The 16661-nt window shown below is 43.1% G+C and overlaps 2 protein-coding genes across 8 annotated transcripts in view; one reads left to right on the forward strand and one right to left on the reverse strand.

Annotated features, from left to right (window-relative positions):
- UCHL5 (ubiquitin C-terminal hydrolase L5) overlaps window positions 1–12335 on the reverse strand; it is a 48811-nt gene extending 36476 nt beyond the window's left edge. For 2 of the 4 annotated variants that reach the window (XM_081490296.1, XM_081490295.1), the window contains exons 1-3: window positions 12269–12335; window positions 2928–2991; window positions 696–801 (exon numbers count right to left, since the gene is read on the reverse strand). Coding sequence is in view for 2 of the 4 variants with exons in the window: in XM_081490294.1 (XP_081346420.1) it covers window positions 696–801; window positions 2928–2991; window positions 12036–12111 (246 nt within the window). In the remaining 2 variants the exon portion in view is untranslated. Of the gene's footprint in view, window positions 1–695; window positions 802–2927; window positions 2992–12035; window positions 12216–12268 lie in introns of those variants that run through there. The other 2 variants (XM_081490294.1, XM_081490293.1) reach the window with 1 other exon arrangement.
- Window positions 12336–12462: 127 nt separating this feature from the next.
- RO60 (Ro60, Y RNA binding protein) overlaps window positions 12463–16661 on the forward strand; it is a 38679-nt gene continuing 34480 nt past the window's right edge. For 3 of the 4 annotated variants that reach the window (XM_081490288.1, XM_081490289.1, XM_081490291.1), the window contains exon 1: window positions 12463–12634. The gene's annotated coding sequence lies outside the window, so the exon portion shown is untranslated. Of the gene's footprint in view, window positions 12635–15102; window positions 15322–16661 lie in introns of those variants that run through there. The other variant, XM_081490290.1, reaches the window with a different exon arrangement.

Genomic DNA, 16661 nt, shown 5'->3' on the forward strand with positions numbered 1-16661 from the left:
TGACCGACACACAATGTTATCTGATGCTGCATGAGTAAGATCCTTTTGAAGAGCAAGATAAACCTAAGGATTTTAATAAAACGAAGCACAAAGTTTACTAATATGAGTTCAGATTTCACATTGCAACCCATCTTTAGAAAAGGAACATTTCTGGAGTTCTGATATGATCTCAAAGAATATTCATAATTTCCTGGAAAAGAAATGAACATACTCCTCCCTGCTCAACTATATACATGTGTGAGACTAAATTTTCTTCATATATTTCAACTGAAAACAAGACAAAACAAAAATATTGCAATAGACTGAATAAAGCTGATACGAGAAGCCAGCTGTGTGCTTATTAACCCAGACATTAAAGAGGTTCACAAAAATGTAAAGCAATGCAGTCTTTTCACTACTCTTTTGCTTTGGTAAATATACATATGTTTTATTAAAAAAATGTTATCATTTACAGAATTTACTCTTTTAAATCAATTAATAACTATTTTAAATATCTTAGTTTAATATCTAAATGATAAATATTAATAAATAAAATTCAAATAAAGATCTTTGGGGATCTCAATAACTTTAAGAATGTAAAGGAATCCTAAGACCAAGAAACTTGAGAACTGGTACACTAGGGACACACAGGTGGAAAAGAATCCTGTTTATAAAAAGCGTTGCTCTTGAGACTTCAGAGTGTCCAAGGACCATACCTGCTTGGCAAAAAAGATTGTGTCCAGTCTGGAGTCCTGAACCACAGAGCCTGCTGGTTCTTCTCCTGGTTGCCACTTGAAAAGAAAAATCAACCCATGAACTGGCCTACAAAATAAAATACAAATTAGTGACACAAAACCCTGCTTCCTATATGTGCTATGCTTAGTCACTCAGTCATGTCCAACTCTTTGTGACCCCACAGACTGTAGCCTCCCAGGCTCCTCTGTCTATGGGGATTCTCCAGGCAAGAATAATGGAGTGGGTTGCAAGAATAATGGAGTGGGTTGCCATGCCTTCCTCCAGGGGATCTTTCCAACCCAGGGATCAAACCCAGGTCTCCCGCATTGTGGGAAGATTCTTTACTTCCTATAAAACGTTGTCAATATATTTTTAGTCATTTACTTAAGAAATACAGTGCAAATTAAGTAAATGTGAGAAAATTTTTTACAATTTCTATTGCTACTCACAGTTACTAGAATGTTGCCCAAGATAAGGCTAACAAAACTTAAAATTACATCAATTAAAATGGAACTATAATGAAAGGTATATTCTTAAATCTGTGGATTATTCAGTTCTACCTTTTATCACCCTCACTTAAAAACAGAACGAACACTGCAAAACTAGAAGTTGTTAGCCCTAGAGTGAATTTCAATATACAGGAACAAAGTTTACGTAGGATGCTTACAGATAAATCAGCTGATGGCATATATACTGCTGCTGTTGCTGCTAAGTCGCTTCAGTCATGTCCGACTCTGTGCGACCCCATAGATGGCAGCCCACCAGGCTCCCCCGTCCCTGGGATTCTCCAGGCAAGAACACTGGAGTGGGTTGCCATTTCCTTCTCCAATGCATGAAAGTGAAAAGTGAAAGTGAAGTCGCTCAGTCATGTCTGACTCAGTGACCCCATGGACTGAAGCCCGCCAGGCTCCTCCATCCATGGGATTTTCGAGGCAGAAGAGTACTGGAGTGGGGTGCCATTGCCTTCTCCTATATATACTGCAAACTATGTAATTATTGGATGGATGCTGCATCTTACACAAAATAAAGTTATCCACTTCCCTACAATGGTTGTTACCACTGAACAATTCAATCACCACGTGAGGAGTCTCTCCAGTCTTTCACCACTACCTTCCACACAACAAATTCTTTCCTATTCTGCAAAGACAGGTTAAGTGATACATTTTTAATTAACCTTCCCTGATCATCCTCTTACTCCATCTAAAATGACTGCTCCTTTTGTGGGGAAGGAGGAAATGGGAGGGGGAGGTTAAACTATTTCCTTACTAAAGATATTAAAAGCATATCCCTAGAGTCCCCATTCCAGGACTCTAAGAATGCTGCCCACATTGAAAACTCTTCCAGTCTTCCATCTGTAATACAGGGTTGGTGCTTGTGGACACAGAGGTTTCAGGGTTAGCGAGAGACTCAGACAAGTGACTCCAGTCAGAAGGACGGGGTAAGAGGAAGGTACTTCTGGGCATCAACATTTGGAATCTGAACTGAAACTTCCCCAAGAGGCAATGTAATAGTGTAGGGAAATAAAGTTCTGAATTACTATCAATATATTGGGCTAGCCAAATACATTATCTATTAAATACAGTTTTGTAGACTGATCTATTATTCATGTGTTGTGTGTTTGTGTTAAAATGTGTTCCATGTTCTAACACTATTGATTTATAAAGTGAATGTTGCTAAAAAAAAAAAAAGTTGATCAATCAGTACTTTGTTGATATGGAATTACACAGACCTAGTTTTGACTCTCTTGTGAATTACTTATCTATGAGCATCGGGTTCTTGGTTATAAAATAGGAATAATATCGACCTTTTTTTGTTTTTGAAAGTTGCTCAGTTGTGTCCGACTCTTTGCGACCCCATGGACTATACAGTCCATGGAATTCTCTAGGCCAGAATACTGGAGTGGGTAGCCTTTCCCTTCTGCAGGGGATCTTCCCAACCCAAGGATCGAACCCAGGTCTCCCGCATTGCAGGAGGATTTTTTACCAGCTGAGCCACAAGGGAAGCCCAAGAATACTAGAGTGGGTAGCCTATCCCTTCTCCAGGGGATCTTCCTGACCTGGGAATTGAACCAGGGTCTCCTGCATTGCAGGATGATTCTTTACCAACTGAGCTATGAGGGAAGCCCCTTACACGGTTGAAAAAAATAGAGGAGATAATGTGCTTAGTTTGCTTAAGTATAGACATATTTTTGACATAATTTAAAATATACTTACTTTAATTTTTCAAAATTCTCGGGCTCTAAACTCCATATTTCTTCTACTTGCGCGCCTCGGCAACCTGAAATAAGAAATTATTTCTTCAGAAGACAAAACAACGCATTTTCCCCTTCACCATTAAATAAAATATCAACTGAGAGAAACGCGTTTAGAGGCAATACGACATGACAAATTAAAATGGTAAAACTGATCAAGTTCACAGTCAAATCCTAGTCCTTTCTTTACTATTTTCTAATTATTTACAAAGGGAGTATATTACTTTGACAACTTTAAAAACTTTCCCCACTTATTTTCACTGAAGCACCACCCATGACTGTCCCTTCTCAGTCTCTATCTCTGGCTCCTCTTCATCCACCCTCCTCACTCAGCTGCTAAGTTTCCACAATTCTGCCCGTGGCCCTCTTTCTTCCTTACTGTCCACTTGATCCATAAAGTGGTAATACGTAACTACCACTTAACAGTGACTTTCAGATCACATATTCTCTTCTGATCCCTTTCCAAAATTTCAATACTATACATTTTTAAATTTTAATTTAATGTCAACTACATCAGAGTCCCCCAAATATGTTCTTCTTCAACAACAATGGTTCTCAACCAAGATAACCCCCTCCCCCTCACGGAACATTTCAAAATGTCTGAAGACATTTTTATTGCCACCATTGTCACTTGGGGGTAGGGGGTAGCATCTAGTAGGTAGAAGCCAGAGATACTGAACATTCTACACTGCAGAGGATAGCACTCAAAAACAAATAATTTCCTGGCTCAAAGTGTCAAAACAAAATGAATTATCAAACCCAAAGTGTCTAATCCCGACAAGGCAAAAGGACCAAGGTAGAGAATCCAGCTCTAGTAGTTCATATAGTGGTAACGGTATTCTAGTTAAAATGTGGCCTCCAAATTGCCAGGGTCTGAACCCTGGCTCCATTACCATTGAACTTCTTGCTCCCCATACTCATAGAGCAGTTGTGAGGAATAAAGATTATTTATTATCTCGTAAGATAATTTATTATGCATGACATACATTTAATACAGTGCCTTCACACACTTTATGGAGAAGAAAATGGCAACCCACTTCAGTATTCTTGCCTGGAGAATTCCATGGACAGAGGAGCCTGGTGGGCTTATGGTCCATGGGGTCACAAAGAGTCGCACACGACTGAATGACTAACACTTTCACACACTTTTAGGGTTCACTAAATGTCAGGTAGTAGTATTATCACAACAGAAAAAAAAACAAACCAGCCATATTTACCAGTAACTTCAATGGGTAAAGTGCTTTAAATGGATTTTCTCTAACCCCCAAAAAGCAAGTATCATGTGAAAGAGGCTTAGGGATATTAGGTGTCTTTCCTAAATTCACTACAACTAACATATGCCACGGAGAAGGCAATGGCACCCCACTCCAGTACTCTTGCCTGGAAAATCCCATGGACGGAGGAGCCTGGTAGGCTGTAGTCCATGGGATCGCTAAGAGTCAGACATGACTGAGCGACTTCACTTCACTTTTCCTGTTCATGCACTGGAGAAGGAAATGGCAACCCACTCCAGTATCCTTGCCTGGAGAATCCCAGGGATGGCGGAGCCTGGTGGGCTGCCATCTATGGGGTCGCACAGAGTCGGACACGACTGACACGACTTAGCAGCAGCAACATATGCCAAAAAATTAATTAAAACATGTCTGGTTCCAAAGTCTGGGCATTTTTCTAATACTCCAGACTATTTTCCAGTCAGAGCTGGAGAAGCCTTTAGACCAACTGCAAAAATGAGTGGTTTAAAAGAAAAAAATTGGACCAACCAACTCTGTGACTTTGGGCATTTATACCATTTACTACCACAATTTGCTCTGTTCAGCAAATATTTATTAGCACCCACTTAGGGACTGAAGTTACAGGCACGAGGAGAGTTACTATGCTGTGTGTGTGCTTAGTCACTCCATTGTGTCTGACTCTTTGTGATCCCACAGACTGTAGCCCACTAGGCTTCTCTGTCCACAGGGATTCTCCAGGCAAGATTACTGGAGCGGGTAGCCTATCCCTTCTCCAGGGGAACTTCCTGACCCCGGAATCAAACCAGGGTCTCCTGCACTGCAGGTGGATTCTTTACCAGCTGAGCTACCAGGGAAGCCTTATGTTATTTGTAGTAGAGAAGAACTAGAAACAACCCACATGTGTAGAACAGGTTGCTAGATGTCCACACAATTAAGCTGTGGGAAAAAAACTTAACAAAACTGAAGCTATAATTATACGAGTATCAAGAAAGGGCACAAAAGGGCACTGATGCAACTGTTAACACTGGTTATGCTACTGGAAGTCAACTGTAAAAAGGCCAAACATTAAAACACTGCACATATCACACAAAAACACAACGAAAAAAGTCACTGAATTAAGAGTCCCAAAACCTTTTGCAAAGGTATAATTTCAAGTGGTGGCACTGTTTAAATAACCTTATGTTCGACACATACACATCCCTGTAAAAGGAAAGCACTGTACTCAATTTGATGTATAAGGAGATAGATGTTTCTAATCTATCTAATAATAATATCTAATAATCCCCTTGTGAAAAAGTGTTAGTTGCTCAGTCGTGTCCAACTCTTTGCATCCCCATGGACTGTAGCCCGCCAGGCTCCTCTGTCCATTGAATTCTCCCGGCAAGAATACTGGAGTGGGTTTCCATTCCCTTCTCCAGAGGACCTTTCCAAGTCAGGGATCGAACCCGGGTCTCATTGCAGGTAGATTCTCTACCATCTGAGCCACCAGGAAGCCCAATAATCCCTTTATGTATATTCAATTTCAAATAATGCAGGTTACAATGGAAATAAAAATAAGCAATGATTCAAGAGGTCTGGGTTGTAATCCTAGTAATGCCTTTAAGTTGTTTGCATTTAGCAAGAAAATGTCTTTGAGCCCCACTTTCCTCAAGTTTAAAACAAGAATACTACCTGCTTCATCCAATCCACAAAATTCTCTAGTGAGGTACACATTCTCAAATACCAAGCACACAGAATCACCATGCTGACTTCTCTAATATTTATTAAGTAAAATGTTGAGTGGGAGGTGGGCTTTAAAAGTTAATGAATTGCTGGTATTTAACAAATACATTCAGCACTCTGTATCCAGAGGTTCTGTAAGCGTGGATTCAACCAAACAGAGGTTGAAAATATATGCCAAGCATGGTATTAGGCCCTAGGACAGAAAACGATAAACTACTTTAACAATATTTAAAAATTTCAACCTGGGGCTTCCCCAATGACTCAGCAGTAAAGAATCCGCCTGCAAGTGCAGGAGATGCAAGTGATGTATGTTCGATCCCTGGGTTGGGAAGATCCCCTGGAGAAGGAAATGGCAAACCACTCCAGTATTCTTGTCTGAAAAATCCCTCGGACAGAGAAGCCTGGTGGACTACAGTCCATGGAGTGGCAAAGAGTGGGACATGAATGAGCACACACAGACACATACAAGAACTTCAACCTAGTAGGAAACAAATATATATGACTCCAAGACTACGCAGTCTGCATACTTTGCATATGAAAGGTACATGGGCTGCGTCCTGCAAGTTAAGAGGTAGCAGACTACGGTTGCAGGTCAGAAAAAACTTTAAACAACAGCTAACCTGGGCCTTAAATAGGATAACCAAATAATCTGCCATTCAAACCAGAACACTGCTTTTATCGAATTGATTTTACTTAATAAAACATTAAATAAATTTTTAATTAATTCATTAAACTGTTTAAAAATATTTATGTATTGACAAACACATTTGTATAATAGTACTGGTGGCTCCATGAAATAGCTCTATTGAGAAACTAATTCCAAAAATAATTTTCTTAACAATATACCTGGAGTCTTTCTCCTCAAGAAAAATACTCTGGCTAAGCACTCCCAAGCTGTTGTGCGTGCTCAGTTGTGTCCCTTCGTGACCCCATGGACTGTAGCCCACCAGGCTTCTCTGTCCATGGGATTTCTCAGACAAGAATACTGGAGTGGGTTGCCATTTCCTACTTCGAGGGATCTTCCCGACCCAGGGATTGAACCAGAATCTCTTGTGTCTCTTGAATTGGCAGGTGGATTCTTTACCACTAAGCCATTATCAGTGACTTAAATTTAATTGACTGCTAGGGATGTTTCAACAAACAGCATGGACACACTGATTGCCAATCCCATGACCGTATCAACAGCTCCACCAGAAGCAGCAGGCATAGAGCCAGCTTCTGCACTTCCCACAAAAAACAGCCCTAGATATCTTTTCCAACCCCATTTTCAGTTATTACACGGCACGGACAAATGCCATTCAACTGGTGATGTGACGCAATAGGAAAAACTATATGGTCAACCCTTAGGCAATCTCTCCAAAAAGGACTAGACTCAGTTATTGAAAGTCAACAAGGAGCCCTAAGTTGGAGGCACTATTAACGTATACCCCTCTGGTAGCTCAGTTGGTAAAGAATCCACCTGCAATGCAGGAGACCCTGGTTCGATTCGTGGGTCAGGAAGATCTTCTGGAGAAGGGATAGGCTACTCACTCCAGTATTCTTGGGCTTCCCTTGTGGCTCAGCTGGTAAAGAATCCACCTGCAATTCAGATCTGGGTTCGATCTCTGGGTTGGGAAGATCCCCTGCAGAAGGGAAAGGCTACCCACTCCAGTATGCTGGCCTGGAGAATACCATGGACTGTACAGTCCGTGGGGTTGCAGAGTCGGACATGACTGAGCAACTTTCACTTTCACTCATAAGAAGGTGCCTTTTTGGAGGTCCCCAAAATTGGAATCAACACTCACTTCCAAGTGTACCACATGCACACTCAACTGTTCTTTTATCTCTTGTGTAAATGCCAGGCATTAACTCACCTCTCTTCCGACAATTAACAGATGTGCACCTTATGAATGTTTGAAATAGACCTCCATGTAAAGGAAACACCACACTGGCCCAGAATCCCTCAGATACGCCTCAACTCATGGGCCAGAGTTGTAGATGATGGAATTCTTTTAGACTTCTTCCCTGCAGACCCAGGTAGGGTCTGTGCGATCACGAATACATACTGTTACGCCTGATTTAATGCCTTAAGCCAAGAGGAAAGGCCAAAACAAAAACTTGAGAAAGTCACCTGGCTTCCTAACATAAACGCCCCGAGAGATAAACAGATTTGATACCAGTCCTGCAGGTCCAGTCAGATTAATCAGAGTAGCTGACAGAATGGCATATTTGGTATAGTAAGAAAGGATGGATTTTATTGGGAGACAATTCTCAGTCAGTTTCTACTGTTACCGCTTGTCTTCTGAGAGAAAGTACCAGATTTGTTCAGAACTGTCTTTTCAAGAATGTCAAAATAGTAAACAGACTTGAAAGTTAGGGATAGTATCTCCCTGTGGGGCAGAGAGAAGACTGATCTGCTGTCTATAATATCATCTCCCTAGAGTCAAAGGTTGAGCAAGTTTGCAAGCAGACTCTAAAGCTGAGGCTCCCGAAGGTCAGGGGTTCCTCAGCTCCGACAGAAACTCGTGCCTGTGACGTCCACCTCCACTGCTATGGACTCGGAGGATAAGGACACCAATGCAAACACAATGTCCTGCTGACTACCGTGCCATGAGTAATACTATTATTTACCTCTAAAGTTGAAGTTGTCTACCAGCATCTATAAAATAGTGACAGGCTCATTTGTTGGCTGGCAAGTAGGCTAAAACCTAACACTCTGTAATTCTTAACAGATGCTAGATTTTTGTCCAATGTCTTTTGCAATTATTGAGATAATCTAATTGTATGGTTTTTCTTATTTACTATGGTGAATTACATTGAATCTCAAATGTTAAACCAACCCTGAATTCCTGGGATAAACCCCTCTCACTCATGACATACTGTCTATTTAATATATTATTGGATTTGATTTGCTAATATTTTGGTTAGAATGTTTGTGTCTATGTTGACAATAGATATGGGTCTGCAGTTTCCTTTTCTTACAATGTCTTTGTCTGGTTTGGGTGTTAAAATTAATGCTGACCCTCATAAAATGAGATGAGGAGTACTTCTTCTCCAATGTCTTTGGAGAAGCCTGTGTAGAAATGGTATTACTTATTCCTTAAATATTTGCAAGAATTTACCAGTGATGTCATTTTGGCTAGAGTTATCCTTGTGGGAAAATTTTAAACTACAATTTCAGTTTTTTTAAAACACATAAGGCTATACTGTTTATCAATTACTTCTTGAGTGAGCTTTGGTAATTTGTGTCTAAAGAAATTTGTACATGTCAGCTAAGTTGTCAAATTTATTTGCATAAATATTTACTAGAATATTCGCTTCTATCCTTTTAATATCTATAGAATCTGTAATGATGTCATCTCTCTTATTCATGGATATTCGTCATTTTTCTCCTCTCATTTCTTCCGATCAGTCTGACTAGAGGTTTATCCATTTTACTAATCTTTAAGACAACAGCTTTTGGTTTCATTGACTTTCTACACTATTCTTCTCTTTTCTGTTTTACTAACTTCAACTCTGATTAATCTGCCCTTCTTTTTCTAGTTTAACGAAGGGAAAGCTGGGGTCATTGATTTGCTGTACTAAATCCAGTCCCTGATACTCTATCCTGGCTAGAAGCAGAAATTTACAGCTTCTGTTTTTAACTGGTAGACTATCACAGTTTGTTTTACTCAACTTATTAATCATGTATGCACTGTACAATTAAAAGTATAGTTCTGCTCCATCAGTTTCTTAATACAAGAACTTTGTTTTACCCTGATGTTATATTCCACCAGAATTTTTAATTATATAATCACTGAACTCACAAACAATTTCCCCTTCAGTGAAGAAACTTAAAACTACAGTATCACCTATAAAACAATAAGATGTTTCACTTTTGAAAGAATAAACTTCCAAAAGCTTTTTTTAATCCATGATGTGAATGAGGAAAAAAAAAGACAAAAATAAACTTTTGTCTCTTTGAAGCAGTTGATAATGATGTACAACTTCCATCATTTAACTTTTGGCAAAGGTCTCCTGCTAACTGAGCAAATCTATTAATAACTATCACTTCACTTTTCAGAAGGGCAGGTACAGGAGGTGTGGTTCCATATCAGTCTCTTATACATGACTTTACTTAAATCACTTTCAATTCCAAGTTTTCTGCACATATGAAAGTGAAGCAACAGCTGTTAATAGAATGGACTAACTTTAAAATAAGCAAATTTGCCTGGTACAACATTTTTTAAGGTTAACTTTAATATGTCCTAACAGTTAAGGTTTTGAAGGCAAAAGTTCATGGTTAAACCTGTGCACATCTCGAAATCAGTGTATGTCCAAAGTTGAACCTATTTGCTTGTCCATCAAGCCTACTCTTCTCTTTTACTTCACCAGTCTCCTAAGCTAGAAACTAAAGTCATTATCACCTTTCCCCCTTTATCCCACCAGTTAACTGTGGACTTAAATAAAGCCATAATTATTGACTACCTCCTCTCCAAATCACTACTTCATATTGAGCTAATCTTCTCAGATTCTGACCATCTTAAGAGTTTTCTAGTCTCTCACTTCATTCCATTCCAGTGTACTGCACACTACATGTAGTAAATGTTTTTCAATTATAAAAATGTCATTTCAGCATTGAAATATCTGACAGTTAAGTCCCCAGGGATTGCAGGCCAATCCACACAACACAGCATGGCACACAATTGGGTCTCACTTTATCTTTTCAGTTTGGGATTCAAATACTCCTCTAATCTGTTCCACTGTTTTAGTCACTTCCCCAGCCCCTTCCCTGGGCTTCCCAGGTGGCGCTAGTGGTAAAGAACTGAGCTAATGGACAGGACTGAGCAGCTGTTCCCTAAGTCATATACTTTAATATCACTACTGTTTATGCCTTCCCTTCTGCCTGGGTTCTTCCAAGACTTGTGTGTAAATACTCTAAGGCAGCAGTTAATACGCCATATTATGTATTGTTTGTCAGTTCTTCAGAACAGCAGCCCTGCTTTATTCACACTAAAAATACCGAAACCCTACCAATGTATCTGAGATATACAGTAGGTAAACGATATATGCCTGATAAATGGTATTTCAAACAGCTATGTACAACAAACAGTGGGCTTCCCAGGTGGCTCAGTGGGAAAAGAACCTGTCTGCAGGAGATACGGGTTCAATTCCTGGGTCGGAAAGATTCCCTGGAGGAGGGCATGGCAACCCACTCCAGGATCCCAGCCTGGAGAACCCCATGGACAGAGGAGCCTGGCGAGCTACAGTCCGTGCGGTCACAAAGAGTCAGATGCGACTAAGCACGGACGCACGACAAACCGTATACATATCAATGTTGAATTTCTACCGTCAGTACTTTTAATACATGGTATTAACTTTTAATAACATGGTAGCTGAAATGAATAATACTTGAAAAAAATGTTAACATAAAAATAAACTTACTGCCAAAGAAGAGAACAGGGAACAAGAAGGGCAGAGAAGACCACCAAGTCGAATACGTTGGTTACTTGGGACCAGAGACAAGGAATAGAGTCAGAGAGCAATTAGGAGGCAAGCATGTGGCCTCTAGAACACTCGCTAGAGAAAGCACACTTTCCCGGAAGCCACAAGCGAGCAGAACGAGCGAGGTGGCCCGCGCGTGTAGCCAGCCCGCGCGGACGGCCGCAGGGCCGATCACACACACTCGAGGTGTTCTGCTTCCAATGACTCGGATGTCAGGTTCCGGGCAGCTTGGGGCCCTGGACATCCCACCCTCGACAAGGCACACCTGACTTTATTTGCAGGACCGATGGCGTGAGACGCACAACTGGACACACCTGCCCGGGATGGGGAAGCCCCGAGGTGGAAAAGCGGAGGCTTCCAAGGCGTCAACTGGCGGCCGGGGCGAGGGGCTGGGGCCAGCGAACCTAGTCCTGGAGCGTCGAATCCCGGGGACACGTTCCTGTCCCCGAGGTGTAGCTCTCAGATCGCCACGGAAACGCGACTTGCCGGGGTTGAAGCCCTGCCTTTCCCCCGCCCGCCTCCCCGACTCTAGGGCTCGGGAGTCGCCTCCCTTCAGACGCCAGGCGGCCGGAGCCGCAGAGAAGCGTTCGCGCCCAGCTCGGGCCTCTTCCCGTGACCCCCCACCGGCCCAGGACGGCCCCCTTCGCTCTCACCAAATCCTTTAATGAGCTCGGTGAAGACCCCGGGGTCGCTCTCCATGAGGCACCACTCCCCGGCATTGCCTGTCATGGCCCCGGCCGCGCGCCGCCCCGCTCCACCTCCGGGTCCGGGCGCCCCCCGCCCTCGCTCCTGCCACAGCCGGCCACTGAGCTCGGCAAACCCGCCGCGGGCTCGTCCACCTCACGTCACCCCGCCTACTTCCCGACAGCCTCCGCGGCACCGTCACCTGGAGCGCGACAGAGCGCGGGCGGACGCTCTAGCCACACGGGAGCCAGCGAGACTCTCCCAGGGCCGCGCAGGACCCTGAGCGGATTCGGAAGGGGTGGGGTGGGGGGGGGTAAGGGGGGGGCCTGGGCAAAAGCCGAGAAAGGGCGGGGCCTGGGACTCCTGAGGAGGGAACATCCGGGCCCTCACCGGTCTGGGGCAGGGGCGGGACGCGCGCCCGGGAGCCGAACCCAGAGGCCCCGGCGGCGCCCCTCGAGTCGCCGCCCGTCAGGCCGCCGTGCGTCGTCGTCTTCCGGCGGCGGCGCGGTGCCGCGCAGCGCTTCTCCCGGTGGCGCGGCGGCTTCGGAGGCTCGGCCGCCGGGCACAGGTGAGGGAAAGGCGGGCGGCCGGTTGGCCGCGGCCCTCTGTACGGTCTGAGCGGCGCGGGGGGCGGGGGGGACGTACAGGGTCCGGGCGGTCCTCCGTAGCCCTCGCCCCGCATCTCCGCGGCCGCGGCAGGAGCAGACCGCCTCCCGCCCCGCCTTGGGGCTCTGCCTGTCTCGGGGGTGGGGGGGCGGAACCAGCCGCTCAGTGAGCCTCCTCGCTGGGCCGGACCCTTCCCGAAGACCGGACCCCTCCCGCTGGTGCCTGCGGAGCTTCCCGCCGGCCGACGTCCCGAGGACCTGCTTTCCTCCTTCTCTTTCCTCCTCCCGCCGCTGCTGCGCCGAGAGGCGTTGCCCTGCTTCCAGGCTTTGAGGAGAAGGATCTTTGTGAGAAGACCCAGGACGAGTTTTGTGCTGGGGGGAATGACGAGGGAGAGGAGAAGAATCCGTCCTTTCGTCCATCGGGGGTGCGATGCCTGCAAAGGCACAGAAGGTTGAAAAATGTAGTGTGTTAAATCTGAAAACATGTATAATGGTCCTAAGACTGAAGGGTGCGTTGGACCAAAAATGGCTGTCTTCACTAAATCACGAAATAGCCCTCCTTCACCAAGCCCTTGCACAATACTGATGCTAAGATAAAGTCTTTAAGAGTGGTAGTACTTGTGCATCACTCCGTGAATCTCTGAGTTCTAGGAAGAGCCCTTGACTTTCAGGGGAAAAAAAAATCTTTACTTGGTAGAACTCTGATTCTTTGCTTCTCAACTTGGTGGACCTGTAATAAGGGAACTTTGTCCTACGGGGCTGTGTGAAGCCACAAAATATACATGATAAATTTTATTGAGAACGGGACAGCTTTTAAGACAAACATGGTTGTATTATGGAGTAGAAGCCCCAGTTTGTGTCTGGTGTTAGATTTAAAAAACTTTTTGTAAACTTTCTTGGGAGTTTATCCCTGGGAGACTCTGTCCTCAAGCTGGTGGGGGGAGGGGAGAGGAGTTCTGCTGCTGCTAAGTCGCTACAGCCGTGTCCGACTCTCTGGCGACCCCATAGACGGCAGCCCACCAGGCTCCGCCGTCCCTGGGATTCTCCAGGCAAGAATACTGGAGTGAGTTGCCATTGCCTTCTCCAGTGCATGAAAGGGAAAAGTGAAAGTGAAGTCGCTCAGTCGTGTCCTAGGCTCCGCCGTCCCTGGGATTTTCCAGGCGAGAGTACTGGAGTGGGGTGCCATTGCCTTCTCCGGGAGTTCTGCTAAGTATACTTAAATGGGAAAGTTTGTGAAGCGCAGGAGTCTAAGCTTATTTCCTTATGAACCACACCTAGAATGAGTGTCAATTGTTTGCAGTAATTTGTGGTACTTTTTAATCTGCAATATTGCTGTGAACTTGAAAGTTTTCAGTGCTAAGTAAATACAGCAGAACTAACATTTGATACCTCACTCAACATGGTGCCTGTTGTAGAGACCGAACTGAAAATTAGCCTTTGACAGAACCTATAAGTAATCAGAAAAGGGATGGGGGTCAAATTTCCTTAGTTATATTGTTAACACTTAATCCTTAGAGTTCACATAAAAATCCAGATTTCTGGGTTTTGGGCAAAATGAGAGGATCTGGAATTACAAGGCCCTTACTACATGTTGACCCGTTGGCTGAAAGTGCATGCCTTCAGGATACCATGCTGTTAGGTCTCCTACTGTTCCTCACTGCTTTTTATTGCATCACACTAGACTTGATCCACTCTTGTCCATTACCAGTCTGAGTGATAGTTATCTGAACGTGTGGCCCCAGGTTTTGCAACATTCCTTCTTTTTTCAAACTATCTTGCTCCCACTCATAGGTGTGTCAATTTTAACTTCCTTTAAAAAGGAGTAAGCTGCAAACTTGTTTGACCTCTTGGGATAAAAGAGAGCTTTTTCAAGTAACAAATGATCAAGAGACTTTGGAAAGATACTTAGATGTGTACTTTCAAGAAAAACGTAGGAATCCTTAAAAATCATGTATTATTAGCATTGTTAAAAGGTACTATAGTTCTTGTCTGACTCTTTTGCAACCCCATGGACTGCAGCACACCAGGCTTCCCTGTCCTTCACCATCTCTTGGAGTTTGCTCCAACTCCTGTCCATTGAGTCAGTGATGTCAACCATCTCATCCTATGTTGTCCCTTTCTCCTGCCTTTAATCTTTCCCAGCATAAGGGTCTTTTCCAGTGAGTCAACTCTTCGCATCAGGTGGCCAAAGTATTGGAGCTTCATCAATAGTTGTTCTAGTTCCAGTGAATGAGAAGCAGAAATAAATGCTATTACATATTGTGTATTACTAGCATTCACTGATTTTGCACTCAAAATTAGGAAAAAGAGAACCACAACCAATTTCCAAGTGTGGCTGTGCTTTTAGTAATATTGTGATTTGTTTGATTGCTTCCCCAAATTTTAATTTATAGAAGTATAATAAAACTTTAGCTGTATTAAATTTCTTTGGACAGGTGTGCTTTAAGAATACTGGGTATGTTAGTCTGGCTGAAAGAAGAATTAACTATCTTTGTTAATCTGGATTTACAACACTTGGATGTTCAGGAGTGGATTAACTGATGACCAGGCTCTGACCTAACTCACTGCCCAACTGCCTTCTAAACCACTGGCACTGGAGCTTAAGCTTTGAGAAGGGGGATGAAAGCAGTTGAGGAAGGAAGAAATTAAGGTCTGTGTATGTGTGTGTGTGTATGTGTGTGTGTATGACATACACATATGTGTTTATCAGTTAAGTTGCTCAGTCGTGTCCAACTCTTGCAGCCCCATGGACTGCAGTACTCCAGGCTTCCCCGTCCATCACCAACTCCCAGAGCTTGCTCAAACTCATGTCCGTCAAGTCGGTGATGCCATCCAACCATCTCATCATACACACACACACACATATATTTTATATACATATACACACACGCACATAGGGCTTCCCAGGTGGTTCAGTAGTAAAGAATCCGCCTGCCAATGCAGGAGACATGGCCTCAATCCCTGGGTGAGGAAGATCCCCTGGAGAAGGAAATGGCAACCCATTCCAGTATTCTTGCCTGGGAAATCCCATGGACAGAAGAGCCTAACATGCTACAGTCCATGGGATCACAAAAGAGTCGGTCATGACTTAGCAATTAAACAACAACACACACACACATATATATATGTCTCTGTATCTCAAATTGCTTTCTAAAGACAAATATAAAAAAAAGTAGGGTTAAATATCATTTAAATGCTTATCTTTTTAAATAACTTCCCAAATATATTTTGCCTAGTCAATTTTTAAATTTTTTTAAAATAACATTTTTGAGATAGACTTCACATATCCCACTCAAGGAGTTTTAGTATATTCATAGAGTTGTCACACACACACAGAGTTGTGTAATCGTTACCACTATCTTAATTTCAGAGCATTTTCATCATCCCCAAAAAGAAACCCCTTACACTTTAGAGAAGAATCTAGCAATTCCACAAAAGGTTAAATATAGAGATATCATATGATCCAACATTTTACATTCCGCCAGCGGGTTGTGAAGGTTCTAACTTCTCCAGATCCTCACCAATGCTGCTTTTATTGTCCTTTTGATTATAGCCATTCTAGTACATGTGAAATGGTATCTCATTGCAGTTTTTATTTGCTGATGACCAGTGGTATTCAGCATTTTTTGTGTGTGTTGGCCATTTATATATCTTCTTTGAAGAAATGCCTATATAGACTCTTGGCCTATTTTTTAATTGGGGCATTTATCATTTTATCATTTAGTTATGAGTGCTCTATATATTATAGACACATTCCTTATCATATGTATGATTTGCAAATGTTTTCTCCCTTTCTCTGGGATGTCTCTTTGCTTTCTTTGTGGTATCTTTTGAAACACAGTTTTAAATTTTGATGAAGGCCTGTTTTTTTTTTTTCCTTTCGTCACTTACGCCTTTTTTTTCCTTTCGTCACTTAGGCCTTTGGTGTCTGTGTTTTGAGATCAATTCTCTGATGTCACCTCAATGTCTTACAGTCTTTTCACCTCAGTT

Source organism: Giraffa tippelskirchi, chromosome 5 (assembly GCF_054371585.1).
Source record: "Giraffa tippelskirchi isolate mGirTip1 chromosome 5, T2T-mGirTip1v1.2.pri, whole genome shotgun sequence".
NCBI lineage: Eukaryota > Metazoa > Chordata > Mammalia > Artiodactyla > Giraffidae > Giraffa > Giraffa tippelskirchi.